Source organism: Kogia breviceps, chromosome 4, assembly GCF_026419965.1.
Source record: "Kogia breviceps isolate mKogBre1 chromosome 4, mKogBre1 haplotype 1, whole genome shotgun sequence".
In the NCBI taxonomy this organism is placed as follows: Eukaryota; Metazoa; Chordata; class Mammalia; order Artiodactyla; family Physeteridae; genus Kogia; species Kogia breviceps.
Genome location: NC_081313.1, coordinates 158,154,782 through 158,174,483, shown reverse-complemented (window position 1 = coordinate 158,174,483; position 19,702 = coordinate 158,154,782). Strand labels below are relative to the sequence as shown.

The 19,702-nt window shown below is 36.4% G+C and overlaps 1 protein-coding gene across 6 annotated transcripts in view; it reads right to left on the bottom strand.

Moving 5' to 3' along the window:
* Window positions 1-19,702, bottom strand: part of GABRA1 (gamma-aminobutyric acid type A receptor subunit alpha1) — a 61,072-nt gene that overhangs the window by 8,411 nt on the left and 32,959 nt on the right. For all 6 annotated transcript variants that reach the window (XM_067032268.1, XM_059059808.2, XM_067032269.1 and 3 more), the window contains 2 exons: window positions 14,970-15,113; window positions 5,117-5,269 (listed from right to left, as the gene is read on the bottom strand). In XM_067032268.1, the coding sequence (XP_066888369.1) occupies window positions 5,117-5,269; window positions 14,970-15,113 (297 nt within the window). The remainder of the gene's footprint in view (window positions 1-5,116; window positions 5,270-14,969; window positions 15,114-19,702) is intronic.

Below are 19,702 nucleotides of genomic sequence, written 5' to 3'. Positions count from 1 at the left end.
AAAAGCAGGTATCTTCACTGTCCTTGATCCATAAGTAGTCTCTGGATCCTCAGCTCTGTTTAATATTCTACCTGTGTACTTTGAATATACAATGCAAGAAACGAATAACTTTTTGATAATTCATCATTGAGAGATAATTAAATTATTTTAGGATAATATCTTGTTACATTATTAACTCTTTGGCCTTCATACTATATTTTCCTGATTCTTCAAATAGCTACTCTTTTGAAGACGTTCCTGAAATAAGTTGCATGTAACTTGCTTGAGGTCATATAGCTCAGAAGTAGCAAAAGCAAATTTGAACACATTCATCAGATTCAAATGTCCACAATCTTACTCTCTCTGCTAATGCTGCCCTATCTTCCCTATTCTGTGAATCTATCCCTACTGATTAAAGTCACCTATGTTCAAAGCAATTTTCAAGTCAGTTGCTTTTAGTTTACTTAGATTATTATATGAGTTGGTATGTGAATGATGACATCCATTAATGTTCATTTAACAAATTAATATTATCAACCTACTATATGTAATGCACTAAACTAGTTAGAATACTGTAAGTTCCCTTTTAAGCCATTTGAAAATGTATGAAAAAAAATCACAGGAACCCAGTCGGGGTGGCTTAGGTTGCATGGTGTTGAAAAAATCTTAACCTCTTCCAGTAACTAGTTCCTCACTACTTCTCAGCTCTATAGCCTTGAGTGAGTGAGTTAATTTCTAGGGCCCTCAGTCTCCATAACTGTAAAAGTGATGATTTAAACTTCATTCTCTTGATTGTCTACATCATTGTTGAAATTCTAAGAGAGGAAAAGTTCTGCACATTTACAAGATTATTTGAGGATTAAATATAATAATATGTGAAAGCATTTTAAAGATAAGTAAATTATTGGCACAGAAGATATTGTCATCCCATATGTCTAAAACTCATACCTATGATTCCCCCTTTTGATTAATTTTAGAGAATCAGCAGGGTTACACAGCTGGTAAGTGGCTAATTTTTCTAAGCTGCTTTAAACCACCCAATATTCCCTAGTTTCCGTGATTTTCAAGATAGATGATCTTTAATTCTATTAGAAAGTGAAAGGACTAAGAAGAAATACTGAGATTTTTTTTTTTTTTTTTTTCTTTTGTGGAACGCGGGCCTCACTGTTGTGGCCTCTCCCATTGCGGAGCACAGGCTCCGGACGCGCAGGCTCAGCGGCCATGGCTCACGGGCCCAGCCGCTCTGCGGCATGTGGGATCTTCCCAGACCGGGGCACGAACCCGTGTCCCCTGCATCGGCAGGCGGATTCTCAACCACCGTGCCACCAGGGAAGCCCTGAGATTTTTATTAACTTATGTTTTTGATACATGGTCACAGTTGTAGGAAATAGACTTACTATGACATGAACATTGGAGGTGTTGCAGAAAGTTCTGGGGCATTAACCATATTATGTAACCAACAAATAGTTTAAGGAATATTGGCGGGAAAATAGCCCCCAAATTTACATATCAATATTAACTTGAGCAAAGAGCAAGGTAATTAAATGTAAGTATTTGGAAAACAGAGCAACCCAGTTTCAAATCCTAGCTCTGGAGGCTTCCCTCGTGGCGCAGCAGTTGAGAGTCTGCCTGCCGATGCAGGGGACACGGGTTCGTGCCCCGATCCGGGAAGATCCCACATGCCGCAGAGCGGCTGGGCCCGTGAGCCATGGCCGCTGATCCTGCGCGTCCGGAGCCTGTGCTCCGCAATGGGAGAGGCCATGGCAATGAGAGGCCCGCGTACCGCAAAAAAAAAAAAAAAAAAAAAAAAAAAAAAAAAAAAAAAAAATCAAATCCCAGCTCTGTAACTGCTGAGTGACGTTGGAAAAATTGCCTCAGTTCTGAGCTTCTGGATTTTTTTGTAATTATTACCTTATAAATTAATTTTAATAAGTCTAACTCAGAAGGCTATTGTGAGTATTAAATAAAATAATGTAATAAAGTGTTTAGCACTTAGCCTGATACTTACTAAGGACAAAGTTAATAACATTTAAAAAATTTTTTGGTTGTGTTAGGTCTTCATTGCTGCGCGCGGGCTTCTCTAGTTGCGGTGAGCGGGGGCTGCTCTTCGTTACGGTGCACGGGCTTCTCATTGCGGTGGCTTCTCTTGTTGCAGATTACAGGCTCTAGAGCATGGGCTCAGTAGTTGTGGCTCACGGGCTCTAAGAGTACAGGCTCAGCAGTTATGGCGCACGGGCTTAGTTGCTCTGTGGCATGTGGGATCTTCCTGGACCAGGGCTCGAACCCGTGTCCCCTGCATTGGCAGGCGGATTCTTAACCACTGTACCACCAGGGAAGCCCCAAAGTTAATAACTTATTATTAACAACTTCAGTCCTTTTGGATAAATCCCCGCTAAAGTGAATTCCATTTTTTATTTGAATTTTGGTTTATGTGGGCAACCAACTGTTAAAAGTAATTGGGGAATGGGTGTCCTTAAAAAAAGTATCCATAAATTTAAAACAGTTAAGAATAACATAAAGAGAGGTGTGTGTGTGTGTGTGTGTGTGTGTGTGTGTGTGTGTGTGTGTTGTCTTACAATTCCTGCTATAGGGAAAGGGAAAAAACCAAAAATATGTTAAGTATCTATTAAGTTTCAAGTATTGAGCCTGACAATTTACTAATTTTATTTTATTTTTCTCACTTAATCTTTTAAATGGCACTATTTTATTTTATTTGTACTCTCATTTTATAGGCAACTGACACTCAGAAGACCGAAGATTGAACCTAAAACTTGGGTCTATCTGGCAGCAAAATTACATGACCACAGCCTCCAAATGAGAAAGAGCGTGGAAGGTCAAGAAGATGTTGTTTTAAGACATGAAATGGCTCCAGCTTTGTTGGGTTTTGGATGCCATTTAATAAACTGTTATAAGGTACAACTTTTGCTTTATTTTTTCCCTTTGGTATTTTTTCTTTAAATACCCATGACCCTCTCAGGCATTCCTCACAGCTCACAGGAATGTGCTGAGCACAGACTAGAAAGAATAGAGACGTGTACTAAATAAATGTTAGAAGGCTGAAGGTCTCAGAAAATTGTATTTGTGATTTTATTGAACTTAAAACATTAGAAATATATAACTTGATACACAGAAACACTTGCCATGGTTGAGTTTACAGATATGCAGTTATGTTTACCAAAAGGGCATGAGTCAGCTGAGATAGCAGACTGTTGAAAATGTTAAGAACAAGGTTTTTGAAACATTCCAAAGTGCTTTAGAGGATTTCCAAAAAGGAAGGGTAGGATTTGTTGGGGACTGAAGCAGGGGAAGTGAGCATTTTAAAAAATCATTTTCACTATAGTGCTGGGCTCATTCTACAAAAATAAACATAAAACATAAAGTACATGTCTTTTGTTGTCATTAAAAAAAAATTCAAGTGAATAAAGGGCTCAAACTACATACACTTATAGAAGTGAGCATCTGACAAGAGTTCAATCTTCAGTTCTAATAAGTGGTGTAAACACTAGTTAATATTTACAAATTGTGGTAAGGGAAAAAAAGTTTTAAATGAACTACTCTTTTGCTCTGCAGGTGGAATCATTCTGGGTCTTGATTTAGCTGTGTTCTTAGGCTAATGTAACAGCAAAGATTTCGTGGTTTCCAACCCAGAAGCACCTTGCTAAGTTCAGAAGAAAAGATGTTTTTCTGGGCCCTTGTAACAGAGTCTTGCTTTTTTTCCTGAGATGATTCTCTGCACAAGAATAATCCTCAGTTTAGATTGTAAGCACCTGAAGGCTTCTGTTTTGTAGTAAAGGGTTTTAAACATAGCATGTGCCTAGTTAATATTTTTGGAATGAACCTTGATAATTGTACCTTTCACCAATTAAATATGTGGTTATAATTTACAGATGAATTATGTTGCCCACGACAACCCCATTTCATGCCTTGTCATTGCAGCAGGAAGTACATGGGTAGTTGTACCTCATCATCATTAAGCTCACAGACTCTAGAGCTAAGAGGCTGGGTCTTACTCCAGAGTTCTTCACATCATAGCTTCTGAACTTGGGCAAGTTACTTAATATCTTGCTCCTTAGCTTTCTTGTCTATACTACAGGGATAATATTACAGACGATTCTTTTAGTGTTAAATAAGATAATATAGGGTTGTTTCAGAGAACAAAGCATTCGATAAGTATTCTGTATGATTTTATTGTTATTCACATTTTAAGCTCCAGAATTTAACATTCATGAAAAGAATGGTTTATGTTAGGGTAACAACTACATGCCATGCATAGAACATAGTAGGACCTCATAGTAGATTTCAAAGAAAAAGTCAACAATTGAATGAGTGAATGAATGAATGAATCAGTAAGTTTTTGGTGATGAAATCTTGTTTTCATCAGTCTGAAAAGTACACTTAAGACAGTGTACTATGATACAGGCAGGAAATACCTCTTTATATGAAATACAAACTTCTAAAATTATAAATTAGGGAGTGAGTTTTCCTATTAGTAAAAAGTTATTACCCTTTAAACATTTTTCCATTAGACTGACTTAAAGCATCTAAGGCATTTAAAATATTTTCATAGAAAAAAATATTTGTAACTCTTCAGAAGTGCACACATTGGGTAAAATGAGATATTCCTGTACTGGTGTCATGGTCATCAATGAATTATTTCTACATAAGGGCCCCTTGCTTTCATATATGTAAGGAAGTAGTTCTGCTGATACTATATTTTCTCAGATTCTCAAAAAATACACTGACACATGATTCTAAATGTATGATTTAAGTATTAATGTTTTAGAATCACTAGATTCTAAATGATTCTAAATGTATGATTTAAGTATTAATGTTTCTATGTGTGTATTTTAATCTATCACATGCATTTCATGCCTGCTCCATTCCTTTTTTCTCCTAAAATAGCAAATCAAGTGTTCATTAATCCCATTGATTAACATGCACTAAAACAGCTTGCTATTTAAAAAAAAGAATTTTTTTACAATCATGTCATAATGAGAATGGTAATTCCTTGAACATTCCTATTGTACTAACTTCAGATTTTAATGTATTATTATTTTTTTCATTCTATCTGCAATGTCACAGATATGATACAACTTGCCCTCCAGACCCTTGCATGCGCATCTTGATTGGCACTTACCAAAGACAGTCCTTGCTGGTACAGACTCTCTGTTGAGCCAGAATGAGACTTGGGAGAGAATAACCGTCATTATGCATGGCAGGTATGTTTGAATAACAAAATAGCCAATCTTTCTCTTCAGGTGGAAATGAGTGGTCATAACAACATATTCTCCTGGAGGGTAAAACAGACAGTAAGGTGAGCAATTTCACCTTGAAAATAAATTAACTCTGAGTTTTTCCATCAGCAGCAAGAACCTGGAGGTTAGACGACATAACCTTTATCCACATGACATCTAGTTCCTGGAGAGAAAAGCTTTTATCCAGAAAAGAAAAGAGACATTAAAAAAAAAAAAAAGAAAAGAGACATTTAAAAAACACACCATAACACATTACTGTATATAAAATAGATAACTAATAAGAACCTGCTGTACAGCACAGGGAACTCTACTCAATACTCTGTAATGGCCTGTATGGGAAAAGAATCTAAAAAAAAAATAAAGAGTGGATATATGTATATGTGTAACTGATTCACTTTGCTACACCTGAAACTAACACAACATTGTAAATCAGCTATACTCCAATAAAAATTAAAAAAAAGAAACAAACACCAAAATGGCACTGAGGTTGAGATTGATGTGGCAGAGATCTCATCGATTTTCTTATGTCCTAATCCCAGTACCTGATACATTTAAGAGACAAATCTGAGCATATATTTACAGATTGGCTTTAATAACCCTGAAGGCAATGTGCTAGATCCTGATGATGTACACCGGTGGATTAGAAGATGCCAGATCTGCAGTTTGTCCTCTGCAGAAAAGAGTCAGGCTGTCTAATGGAGGAGCTTTGGTGTCCAAGTCAGGGGAGCTGAATTCCAGCTCTTGCACTTTCTTTCAGTAGCTCTCTGACCTTGGATTTGGCTTACCCTGATTATCAAAATGAGAAGAGTGTGGTAGAACTCTCAAAATTTGTTTTGAGGAACACCTTCATCACAATCACCTGGGAAGGTTTCGAAACATGCAACTGTTCAGGTCCCACCTATACACACAAACCATTCTTTAAGATGAGGGCAGAAAAATCCTATTTGTCACTAGCTTTTTAACTTGTCTCAATTCTTAGACCAGTCTGGGAAATAATGGAGTAGCTAGGCACTCTCCATGGTCTTTATATATGTCAAAGTCTGATTTGATCAGAGGCCCAAAGAAATAAACACACAACCCAAATTGTAGGAGGTGTTTTCTGTTTTTAGTTGATGTTATTTCTTAATTGCAAGTCTTAGAAGTTTTTAGCTTTACTCACTCTGAATATATACTTACTTATCTGTGTGTGGGTAGGAGAAAAATAAGTGTACTCTTACTAAGAAAAGATTGCTTTCTTCGGTATTCACATTTCTCTATCTTCCTCCTTCCTTTCAACTCCAAACTTTTCCCTCTTCAACCTGTGATTTATGTCTCAGCTCATGGCCATCGAGCTTCAGCCCCTATAATGTGGTTAAAACTGCTCATGATCTCTTAATATCCATAACTGAACATCTCAGTTTTAAAGGAGATCTCAATCTTCAAGCCCACTGACCATCTTCTTTGTAGCACTAAAAATTAAGCAATGCTAACTGCCCCTACCATCTTGATAGCACTCTCTAGACTCATTCTCCTTTTAGCTCTCATTTTCAGTGTCTTTTGCTAACTCACTGGATATTTCAGTCAGAGAGTTATGAGTTCTTCCTGTCTCTTGGGCACTAATCTTCATCTTTCTGCAAAGCAAATGTAGAGGTTGCTGGTATAGTTCTGTCTTTAACTGTCATCTCTATTTTTTTTTTTCTTGACTCTAATAAGGAATTTTCCTTCTCACCCCTGCTCTTAATGTCATTTTTAGCCAGATGGCTGCGGGAATCTGCATCTCTAAGTGACATTGCTCTCAAAAACCACTGTATTTCCAAATATCTACTAGACATCTCATAGATACTGATTTTTCATTGATATCACCAACTAAATATGTTCAAAAGTGATATTACTTAAACTTTTCCATAAAATATAATGACTAGCGTATAGCAGGGCTTCTTTTCCACTTAGCGTCCATTTCTAAATTCATGGCACTCTCATCTGTCTGTTCACTCAGGCTATTGATAAAAACCTGGAAATAATCCTTGGATGTTAAGTAGGACTTCCAAAAGAGAGAGAAAGGAATCAGTTGATCATCACAATTTTAATTTCACCTGTGCAGTACCTTTCAGTCTATCTCTTATCTCATGGTCATTGCTCTTATCTCCTTTGCCAGATTTACAATGTAAATCTACCATTATCTATGAACTGTCTTGTTTGTCTCCAGTCCTGTCCTAAACTACAGTTTTCCCTAAATTTGAGGTCAGAGTGATTGTTTTAAAGCATACATACATACCTTAAAACATCTTAATGGATTCCCATTGTCCACATCAGGGTTTCTCAACCTCAGTACTACTGACATTTCAGAACAGATAGTTGTTTATTGTGGGAGCTGTCTTGTGTAATGTAGGATATTTAGCCACATACCTTGCCTCTTGCCCACTAGATGCCACTAGTAGCCACTCTCCCTTCCTGCAATGTGATAATGAACAACATCTCCAGCGTTACATACTAACAAGCAAATTCCCTAACCAGTACTCAACACTCTCCACATCCTAGCTCTGATACGTGTTTCAGTATCACATCTCATGTCTCACCACACATTTTCATATCTCTGTAATCTGATCAACAAAATTCCCTACTTGACCTCTTCTATAGCCAAATATTTTGTTCATATATGGGTTGGGCTCAGTCCATAGTAGAAGAGGAAGAAATGTACTGTATGGGGACACTTTATTAGCTTTAGAAGCAAATGAATTTGGGTTCAAAACCCAGATATGCTATTTTCTTGCTGTGTAGCCTTAAACTCTCTGATCCTCAGTTTCCTCATTATAAAATGGTGATAAGTATATTGTGGGGAGAATACAGAATAAGGGCTCTAGTTAAGATCATTCTACATAAGAGTTTTAAAATACATTTTAGTTCCTTTCTCCATTTTTTTTCTCATTTCTCCAGTCAGAATTGGCAGAAATACTGGTAGAAGAAATGCTCCCTATACTCTCTATAGTAGGAAATCATTGATACATTCAGTTATGTTTTCATGATTGTTATTAATGATAACACCTGCTATTTACTGATCAATATTAAGTAACTTCAAGTTTATTTACAGCTTCTGTTTACACTTATAAATATATTGTATACTTTTAATTTTAGTTATTTATGTACTCATACCCCTCCACCAAACTGAAAGCTAATTAAGAAGAGAGACAGTTCTTTGAGTATAGCATGGCTTTACATATCCTCAATATTCAGCACCTACCTATGGTGAAAAGGGATGAATGAGGCTTAAGAATACTTATTGCAATTAACATCCACTAGCATCTCTTTTTTGGAAGTTAAATAAAATGTTATCTAATTTTTTTCTATTTTCTGTAGATAACTTGGATAATGTTTCCAAGGTCGTCTGAAATAAACAAGTGATTCAAATTTAAGAAAAATGCAAAAAACCACATTTTTTCCTGGGACTCTGCTAAAATGTAGCCTTGGGTAGACAGTCTGGTTACATCTCACCTCCCAGGAGTACACATTATTATTCTTAACCATTCATTCAGTTGTAGACTGCAAAATGTCATCAGCTCAAAGAAAAAATTCCATCTCTCATATAATGCCAGAAAGGTGAATGTCTATATATATCCATTATCATCTTTTGTTGTTCACAATGTGACATTTTGGGAAGATTCTGCACAGATTATTTTTTTGGAGGAGCTGTCATGTGACATTATATTTGTTTTATAAACCACTTCCTCACTAACAAATTAGAAAAAGTAGAGGAAAACTTCAAATCTTTTGACGTCACCTTCCTCAATTAAACAAAATCTAAGAAGTTTTGGTACAAAATGTTGATGGAAGAAATTTTCACATGTTGAGGTATGAGGAAGTCATTCTGGCTTATACATGATTTGGTTGATACTTATTGCTAACCAGAACAGCCTGTCTTGTGGCCTATCAAGCACGCATTGTACATCTACTTTAACCATTAAAGAAAAGAATGCATTTAAAAATCTAAATGGAATAACTGAGGTTCAGGCATCCAAAATGGATCTGGATGGCCACTGTGGATGTGGTTTCAGATATATTCCTATCACTGAGAATTTCAATTTTCTGAATTCTACCAGACTCAAGGACACCACTAACCATTCTCAAAATAATATCTGCTAGCAGCTGCCAGCTGCAACCTTATGGTCTCAAGTTCTCCCCATGTAACTATGCATCCATTTCGGACCCCAACCAACCCTTGCTTAATAAACATCCTTACTTCTTGCCAGCTCCATCTATAATTTCTGACAAACAACTTATGTAATTTTGCAGTCTTTGCCTTTGTAAGCCTCCCCCATTTTTGTCTGGTAGAGCACCATTTGAGCACTTCTTGAATCTGTGTCTTCCAGGCTATAGTCCACAGTTTGGCTCAAATAAAACTTTTATCTATTCTAATAATATATTATTTATTGATTATTTCCATCAGTAACTTTTAAATAAGGAGAGCAAAAGGTGGCAAAATCAGAATCACATTGTAATTGTTTAAAAATGAAAGAAAAACACAACAAAAAAGTCATGTAAATTGGATTGAAAGAGTATCTCTAGACATCAAGTGCTTGTGTACTAAGCATGTCAAATTATTTCCCTCTGATTTAACAGTCTAGAAGAATTGTAATTCAAATATCCTTGCACATCATGTAACCCTGAGGGAAGCTTGTAAATTAGATGTGACAATATTTCTTATACATCTCAATACAAAATTAAAGAGAGAGAAGAAAAGAAGCAGGAATATAATTTTGTAAAGCAGCATTGAGGGTTTCTTTAGATCTGGCTTCCATCCTTTACTTTCTTAAATGTTGGTTACTTAGAGTAAATTCCTTGCTTAACTTTATTTGACTTCAGTTTTCTCATTTATTCAGTAAAAATGATAGTGTGCTACTTAACTGTTTCCTGGGATGCTGTGAGGATAATATGAAGTAACAGATGTGAAAGTTCTTCTAAAAAAGTCTGATTCGCATGCAGATTTACAGTGTAAAGGTAGAAAGGATAGAAATGGATTCTCTAGATCCATTCATTTCTTTAAGAAAATTTTAGTGGATACTGATTCCATGTAAAGCTATCACTTTCCTTTCAAATATTCTAAATTTTGTGTTTTCTAAAATGCTACCTTTTTCAAAGGAATGAGGAATAAAAAATGTCCTTGAGGGAGGGGCTGGTATTTTAATATCTGCTTCAGAGAATACTGAAATAGAAATAAGGAAGCAATGGTTATAGTTCTAGGCCACTTAACCCCTCTGGACCTATCTCCTCATCTGAAATATGATTAGGTTGACCAGATGACTATGTAAGTTTCCCTCTCCACCTTCCCTCCTATAAGCCTGTTTTCATGTCTTACGGTTATATTATTTCTCTGGAGATCATGTATTAGGCTGCAAAAATAGAAGTCCTGAGGCTCCTTTGGTGAATGTCGATCACCACTATTGCTCCGTGGTCAGTGAAAACAATTGCTTTCCTCATTCATTTCAACCCTGCAGAGTCATCCTAACTCATCCAGAGAAGACTGTTTCTAGGAAAGAGGATCCTATAATTTTCCCTGGTCATCTGTTCTAAGAATAAACAATAGTCATTCACAAAGAAGAGACATTCTTATTAGACAAAACTCACCTACGTTTCCTTTGATCACACCTGTCTATTGACTTAGGTAAATATGACGACTTTCCAGTCATCGTTGTGTTTTAAAAAAGCATTTTATGTTACATTCTTCTTATTTTATAGCCGTGATATTATTCTTATACCTAGTGCCAAATTTAACAACTTTGCATTTCTGTATAAGTCACATTGTCATGTCCCTTAATTACAATTATAATCTTTGTGTGGGCTTTCCTTAAAGAATTCCTTAGGAAGCATAATGTAGTATATTAGAATGAGTCAGGGGGCCATGGCTGGGGTCTAGTTTCAAACTGCCTTCCCTTATACTTCAAGAAGAAATGACTTCTTCTTAGGTGTCATCATGTAGCTTTCTTGTACTAACTTCATCATTATTATTAATAGTAATATAGAATATTTATAATATAATTTTTACATGTCAGATACTCTGGTCAGCAGTTTACATGCATTTTTCTCATTTCAATTTCACAGTAACTCATGAAGTAGATTCTCTGATCATCTCCAAGTAATACAAGAGAAAAGATGAACAGAGAAAGGTCACACAGTTAATAAGTGGTAAAACCAGCATTCAAAACCTCACAGTATAACTCCAGAATCCACCCCTTAAACTTCATGCTATACCACATTGTTGCATTTTCACATGTCTGTCTTGCCTATTACTAGTATGTCATATGGTTGAGAGACACACTCTATAGCTAGACTTCCCAAGTTCAAATCCCAGTTCTGTCACTGCCTAGCTGTGTGACCTTGGAAAAATTATTAAACCTCTCTAGGCCTCAATTATGTCCCATCCATAAAATGGAGATAATGATAATACCTACAACCTTGGACTGTCGTAAGGATTAGAACAACGCAATGCATATTAGCTACTTACATCACTCAACCATGATCTTCTTGAGTGCAGGAACTATGGGTCTTTCACCTCTCTTTTCCAGACCCAATCACAGTGTCAAACAGAGTCAATGAGCAAATGGTTGAAGGAATAAGTGAATAAATGAATGGATAACAGAGAATTGCATCGGATGTGAAAGCTGACTAGACTCATCCTTCTGTGGCCTTGTAACAAGTTTGCTCTGCCAGGTGAATAAGTGCACTTCAAACTAAGTCTCCAACTCATTTTATCCCCCAAACTGATGGCAGATTCCAATGAAGGGACTGTCCCTCTAATATGTTTACACTGAGAAAAATCCAGGTATTGGATTGAGCCTCATATCTTCCCTCCTATGGCACTCAAGTGTTCTAGAGGTATTTGACCTTAAAGAGGTCACTGGTAGTGTGTGTGAGTGAGTATTCACACATGTGCTGGTTGTACGCAAGTGGGGAAACACATTCTGACCTTCTAGAAGGTGACCTGAATTGCTTCTCTCCCCACAGAGAATTTTAAGGTAAGAGAAGATGCTTTTTATCTAATCATTCTCAATGTGTGTGTACTTTTCTGCCACCGTTCCTAGTCTTCTGGCAGAAACAGGGAGATAATAACACTCAATGTCATTTATCTTAATGTTTTCAAGGCTCTGTAGGAGTTGTGAAATACAGGATTGAAGACCTTACAAAAGACCTTTCTTTCTTCTCATAGAAATGTAACAAGGTGGATTTTTGATGAGCTAAAGGAGACCCAGAGGAAGGGTAGTTCAGGGTTTTAGTGTGGAGGGGAAAACATACATCAAACTGAGCTCCCACATTTGAGAATTTGCTCTTTATTCTCCTCCCCCCTCCCGCCATATCCATTATTGGAATGACAAGGAAAAGCTCTTATTTTGTACAGATAAACTTGCAGCTCTAACACGAAATGATGACTTTTAATGAACCTAACTTATGAGGTCTAGCCAGCTTGGTGGTGGTGGGTTGGACCACTCTTTCTCACTTATTGCCCTTTTGGGACTGTATATCTTTTCTGAGTAACAAGAATGTAGGTAGGCTGATTTAGGAAACCAAAAGTGAAAAAGGTCTCCAAGTTCATCAGACTAAGCCATTCATTTTGCAGACATGGGAATTAGAATATAAAGAGGGATACAGTGACACAGGTGACACACCAAGGTCACTAGCGTTAGAATAGAATGGAAACACTCCTTCCTCCCAGCAACCGTAGTATATATTTGTCCTATTGCATGCATGCTATTGCACTTGAAATACTTCCCCGACATCTACTAACCTCCATTCTCATGATAGTAGGGAGAGAATTTCTTGAGGGAAAGTTCTTTGTCTATTATTCTGAATGCCCTGGGCCTAGAATAGTGATTACTTGGATCCCAACAAATACAGATTGACAAAATGAAAGTCAACCCCTGCATCAATCCTTCCTTGATTACCCAGGCTGGATTCATTTTTTTTATTCATTAATTCAAAATATTTATTTAGTGCCTCCTGTTTCATCTACTGTAGTAAATCATAGGGATACAGAAGACAGACACATACTTGCCCTCACAAAAATGTTAATCACAACACTTACCAACCATATGTGTCTTGTCTATCATTGACTGTAGCACCTACCACAATATCCAGTTTATAATAGCATTCAAGTTTTAAAAAGTAAGCACTGCTCATTTTAGTATCTTTTCCAACATAATTTGGTGAGGAAGAAAAATTTTTGGTATTTTCCATGTTCTGGGATATTTTCAGGACAATAACAACAGCTACTGCACACTATTTTGAGCATCTACTGAATAACACTCTGTTTAGTGTTTTATACTATCTCATCTTTAATGCAAAATTACAGACTCGCTATTATTAGAAGAGAACAGAGTTTCTAATTGGATAAATGACCTTCCCAAAGTCACCAGGCTTCTAAGAGGCAGGACTAGGACTTGAGCCCACATCTTTCTCACTGCAAAGCCTAAGACATTCCCACTATGCCATGTGCATTTCTAAGGTAGACAAAGCTGAGGGAAAATCTTCTCAATTTTTCAAAACAAGAAAGATAAATATTTCAACTTCTATAGTAGCCATGGATGCTATAAAGTACGCAAAAGACAGATCCTGTTAAGCAGCAATTATCCAATAATCAGAGTAAGATATATTGACCTATTACTTGAATTTAGAATGGTCAGATTATAATGATCATGGTCCTAATATAAAGTCTGAAATGTAAGGAAGAAATTTTCCTGAGAAAAAGAGCAGTTCTGCCTTTACATATCACTTAATTGTCTTTTTTTTTTAGGAATTACAACTCAAAGTGAATGAACTAATTTCAAATTTTAGATACAGTCATAAAATTGTTGATCCTTGCTAAGCTTTCAGTAATTGAACATAATTAAAAATATTGGGATTAAGGGAGTACATTTTCCTAATTGTTAGAATCCAAATTTTATTTATAATTATCTGACCCTATGATCACATATCCCTTAGTCACAAAAGGGATACCTGCATAACTAAACTCATCTTATTTCTTGAAACAACTTCAAAAGTTTAAAATTTTAGATACAGCTGCTTGATAGCATCTGACCTAATTCTGAGTGTTTCATTGGTAAAACAGTTACAGTACCAAGCAGGATGGTGGTCCATCTACTTTTAATTCCAGAATGAAGTGATCAGTGTAGATTTTGGCTATAGAAGATCCCTGGCTAGAGTTACAAATGGATTTGTGGGGAAGAAAAGGCTTTTTGGTATCCTATGTGTAATGATTGCCGCTAGAAATTTACCAAGATTTATTGAATCATGGCAATAAATGGGGCCTAGATGATATTAATAGCTAACATTTATTAAGAGTTTTTTATGTGCCAGGAAGCGTGATGATTACTCTTCATGGATTTAATTCATTCCTTCCAACAACCCTGTGAGGTGACCACAATTAACTGGCAAGCTGGAGGAATAAGGATTTAACCCATATATTCTTCTCCAAAAGTTCACATGTCTATAAATACAATGCTACTCTGGTCACATGGAACTACTTCTTCATTTTGTAAATAAACAAACAACAACAACAAAACCTCCCAGACAGCAAAAGGCATTAAATGTCAAATTCAAGGTCACAGGTCTATAGAGTTTACACCAGCTCTCAGTCCAACTGTTCCCCAGTTTAGTGCAATTTTCACTCTCTCTACTTTTGTCATTGAAGGACTTAACTGAATTTGCACATTCTTACAAAAACGTTTTCTGGTCCTTCTCCCCTATCTAAAGTAACTGAATGGCACTCACCTGTGCTAGACTGAACAATTCCAGAGTCTACTGTTTGTCCAAGAAGATCGTACTGGTTTAGGCGTGACCCATCTTCTGCTACAACCACTGAGCGTGCCGGCTCTCTGGTCCACTCATAAACAACTTCTGCTCTCGTGTAAGCATCTAAAAGGAAAGAATGGAATATGGTCCATGTGTTTTGCTGCTTTGCTTCTCCTAGTTAGTTGGTGTGTTCTATCAGTTTCATATTTTCTAACACATGGTTCCAGAGGTCAGTCTAGGAAAGGAGAGCCCATATCCCTTAGTTTAGGAAAACTGAGACACATTTTCCTGATTCATTCAGTTTTCAGTTCACTCATAACAAATGTTATTTAAGCATCTACACAGGACTAAGTACCTTTCTGAGGATACAGCAGTGAACATAACAAACACCTGATCTTGTGGAACATGCATTGCAGTAGTGGGGACAAAAGCAGAGAAGCTAATCAATACATAATTCAAGTAGTGTTAAATGCAGTAAAGCTGTATACAACAGATATGAGGATAGAGAATGAAGGGGATGGGGCCTATTCTAGGTAAGGAACTCAAAGAAGTTCACTGAGGAAATGACATTTATACAAATACATGACAGAAATGTGAGAGGGAGCCATGTCTTGGCGAAGGGTACCCTGGATAGATGAACTAACAAGTTTCTTCCTCCAGGGCAGGTAAAAGCTTGACATATTTAACGAAGAACAAGACCAATGTAGCCAGAATGAAGAGTTGAAATGAGGTTACAGGCAGTAGCCTGGGTCCAGATTATATCAGGCCACAGGAAGGTCATGATAAATGTGATAACACTGGAAATTTTACTAAGCATCCTTCTTTTTTTTTTTTTTTTGACATCTTTATTGGAATATAATTGCTTTACAATGGTGTGTTAGTTTCTGCTTTATAACAAAGTGAAACAGTTATACATATATCCCCATATCTCTTCCCTCTTGCATCTCCCTCCCTCCCACCCTCCCTATCCCACCCCTCTAGGTGGTCACAAAGCACCGAGCTGATCTCCCTGTGCTATGTGGCTGCTTCCCCCTAGCTATCTATTTTACGTTTGGTAGTGTATATATGTCCATGCCACTCTCTCACTTCGTCCCGCCTTCCCCTTCCCCCTCCCTGTGTCCTCAAGTCCATTTGCTACATCTGCGTCTTTATTCCTGTCCTGCCCCTAGGTCCTTCAGAACCATTTTTTTTTTTGTTCCATATATATGTGTTAGCATACGGTATTTATTTTTCTCTTTCTGACTTACTTCACTCTGTATGACAGACTCTAGGTCCATCTACCTCACTACAAATAACTCAATTTCGTTTCTTTTTATGGCTGAGTAATATTCCATTGTATATATGTGCCACATCTTCTTTATTCATTCATCTGTCGATGGACACTTAGGTTGCTTCCATGTCCTGGCTACTGTAAATAGTGTTGCAAAGAACACTGTGATACATGACTCTTTTTGAATTGTGGTTTACTCAGGGTATATGCCCAGTAGTGGGATTGCTGGGTCATATGGTAGTTCTATTTTTAGTTTTTTTAAGGAACCTCCATACTGTTCTTCATAGTGGCTATATCAATCTACATTCCCACCAACAGTGCAAGAGGGTTCCCTTTTCTCCACACCCTCTCCAGCATTTATTGTTTGTAGTTTTTTTGATGATGGCCATGCTGACTGGTGTGAGGTGATACCTCCATTTTTAAAGAGTGTGATTTTACTTTCTTTTTAATTAATTATCCTTCTCATAGATATTTACTATCATGACAATGAGGAAGAGGAGGAGGAGGAGTACCATATAGCTCTTTCCACTTCTCAATCATTCTTATTTGTCATGTAACACTTTAATCTAGTCATCCTCCTGTAGGAGAGGTTAGGTCATAATCCTTATCTTGAATTCAGGAAGGTTAGAAGAGGAGATGTACAGAGTGAGAGAGACAGAGAAGGAGAAAGAGAAGGAATTCCATAGCTTTTCTGACTTCTAGTCATAGAACACCCATGTCATTTAGGTTGTAATGGTGGTACCTATTCTCCTCTGTTTAGATATAGAGACATAAACATTGAAGGGATATTGCATTAGCAAAAACCATTTCCAGAGCTTCTGAGTGGGAGATATGATAGCAAAAGTTAGCCTTATGGTGAAAGCTTTACCCCTTGGCCAACTTCTCCATTAGGGACAGTAGGCTCCATACCTAGGGCCTACAATGCTTTTAGGAGGCACAGACATGTTTCGCTTTCTTTTAAAATCAGAAGAAAAAATGAATATAATCCAACTTTTTATTAACATCATCATAAAATATAAAAATTTAAAAGAGAAAATAAAAATTAAAATACATTTTTAATATATATGTTTGGAGGAACAGCCCTCAAAGGCAAACATGCCCGTGGCTCAAAAGTCATAATGAGTCCCTGCTCAACACAACCCTCATCCCATGGTAACCTGGCTTGGGTACTTTGTCCAAATCTGTATTTGTCCAAGCTACAATACTTTGAGATGTAAAATAATGGTGGCCTTTTCACACAAACATGAGGCTGCCTAAAACCAGATGTGAGCCCGTGCCCCTCATTCTCTGAACCACATTCTCTTTAGAGTGACCACTTGTTTCTAGGTGATTGATGCAGAAAAATGTAGTTAGTATTCCCCAGATTTTATGTGGGTATCCTGTCTGCTCCAGCATCATTCCTGAACCAACTTACAATCAGATAGCTTTTTAAACAAATTTTTTCAGAAGTTTGAGAGACTTTACTAGGAATTAATTTAGTGGTTATAGCTTCTTTCAGAAACATGTAAGAGTGGCAGTGGATAATTTTAGAGTTTATCGTCATTGCCTTTTTTATTTTATTAATTGTGGTGGTCCTCACTGAAATTTTTTTAACTTCAATAGTCTTTTATTTATTAATTTATTTTCAGCTTTATTGAAGTATAATTAACAAATAAAACTGTAAGATATTTAAAGTGTACAATGTGAGGATTTATTATACATATACATTGTGAAAGGATTTCTCCCATTGACTTAACACATCTCATTGACTTAAATAAAAAACAAAAAAATTTAAGCATTTCAGAATTGTATATAGTGGCATGATTGCATTTGTTAGGAGGGTCTAAAACTTTATTTATTAAAAAAAAAAATCCCTTTGGAGAGGCCAGAGCACACATTTGAAAAGAACCATATCACTTGAAATTTGTAGGTACCTACATTCAGTAAAATGTTTTTCTGGTCATGATAAACTCTTGTCAAGTGGAAGGGTCTTACCAAATAGGACATACTGGGTTTATGGTGACCTGTAATCACTGAATGTTAACGTGGAAGAACTTTTAGAGTCACATAGTTTGTTTCATTTTACAAATGGCAAGCTGGGGCACAGGTACATTAAATGACTTGTTTAAGAGTACATAGTTACTTAGTGGGAAAACAAAGATAAGAGCATAGAATGCCATTCATTCTACTCCACTACTGTTACTAAGAATTTTCTAGGCAAAGACTCTCTAATATATGCTCAAAAGCCAAGCAAAGATAACTGGTAGTCATGTAACTATTGATGAAAACAATTCTAGACCTTGTGTCATTTCATAACAAATTAGAGTTCTTGCTACTTTATCACACTGTCATTAGCAACAGTGGCTGGACCCTATCTTTTTATACCTTGTCATGTGTTGCCAATGGGCTGCTAATTTACTTGCAGAGGGAAAGAAAAATGTGTTACCATCGACTTCTCTTTTTCATATAATTCAGTGTCTCGTTTCTTGCAATTTTTAGAAACTCCATTGTGTATGAAACCTACTATAAATATGCTATTGTTTTATAGGTAGAGATTACTCATTGTTTATATCTCTCAATAGAAATCTTCCAAAATGAAGAATAAATTCACATGATGAAATTTGCTATTTTAAATATAGAAGACAGATACACCTAAATGCTCAACCTAAAGCTCCACAATAGGTGATATATCTTATTATTTCTTTGTTTCAATATCTGGAAAGTAGGTCCTATGAAAACTTTTTTGATTTGACACTATTTAGCATAAAGAAAAGAAGGTTAGAAAGAGTCTTCAGCTATGTAGTGAAAAACGTTAAGCTCAGATTTCAAATAAATCAGTAGATTACTTAAGAAAAAAAATTTTTTAAAGACAGCATAGACAGTATCAGAAGAGCATCTGCTAATTGACACTGTCACTTCGGTTTTATGGGCCTTCATTTTTCCATTTGTATGAGGAAGGTACACTAAATAATTTCTAAAATTATTTATTGTTCAGAATTCTTTTGAATTTCTATTTATCCCTTTCTCCTTGTTTATAAGACACTGCTTGATATAATCAGTCAGGAAATGATCATTTATTATATCCTGACTACATCTAGCACTTGCCGAGATCTTATTGTCAGAATATAATCTGAATCTCTTCTTCTAGAATCAAAGCCTTATTTTGTAAATTCCTCAGAAAGCAGTTAAAAGGTGTCAGCTGCCTTATGTATATATACTGTGTTTGAGTTATCTGGCCTTATACAGAGGGTGTTAGCCCTAGCAAGCAGGAAGTATAATGTGGCACTGACAATCAGAATCTAATGGCGAGTGGTAAGGAAAACATCTGCTTTCCCAGGCTTGGTTCTTATCAACATATGGATGAAGTTGCTTCCGTACCTCATAAACATTTATTACTTAGTGCTTTACTAAATTATTGCAAAATCATCTTGCTTATGTTTTCCTTATTCTCTCTGATACTTTG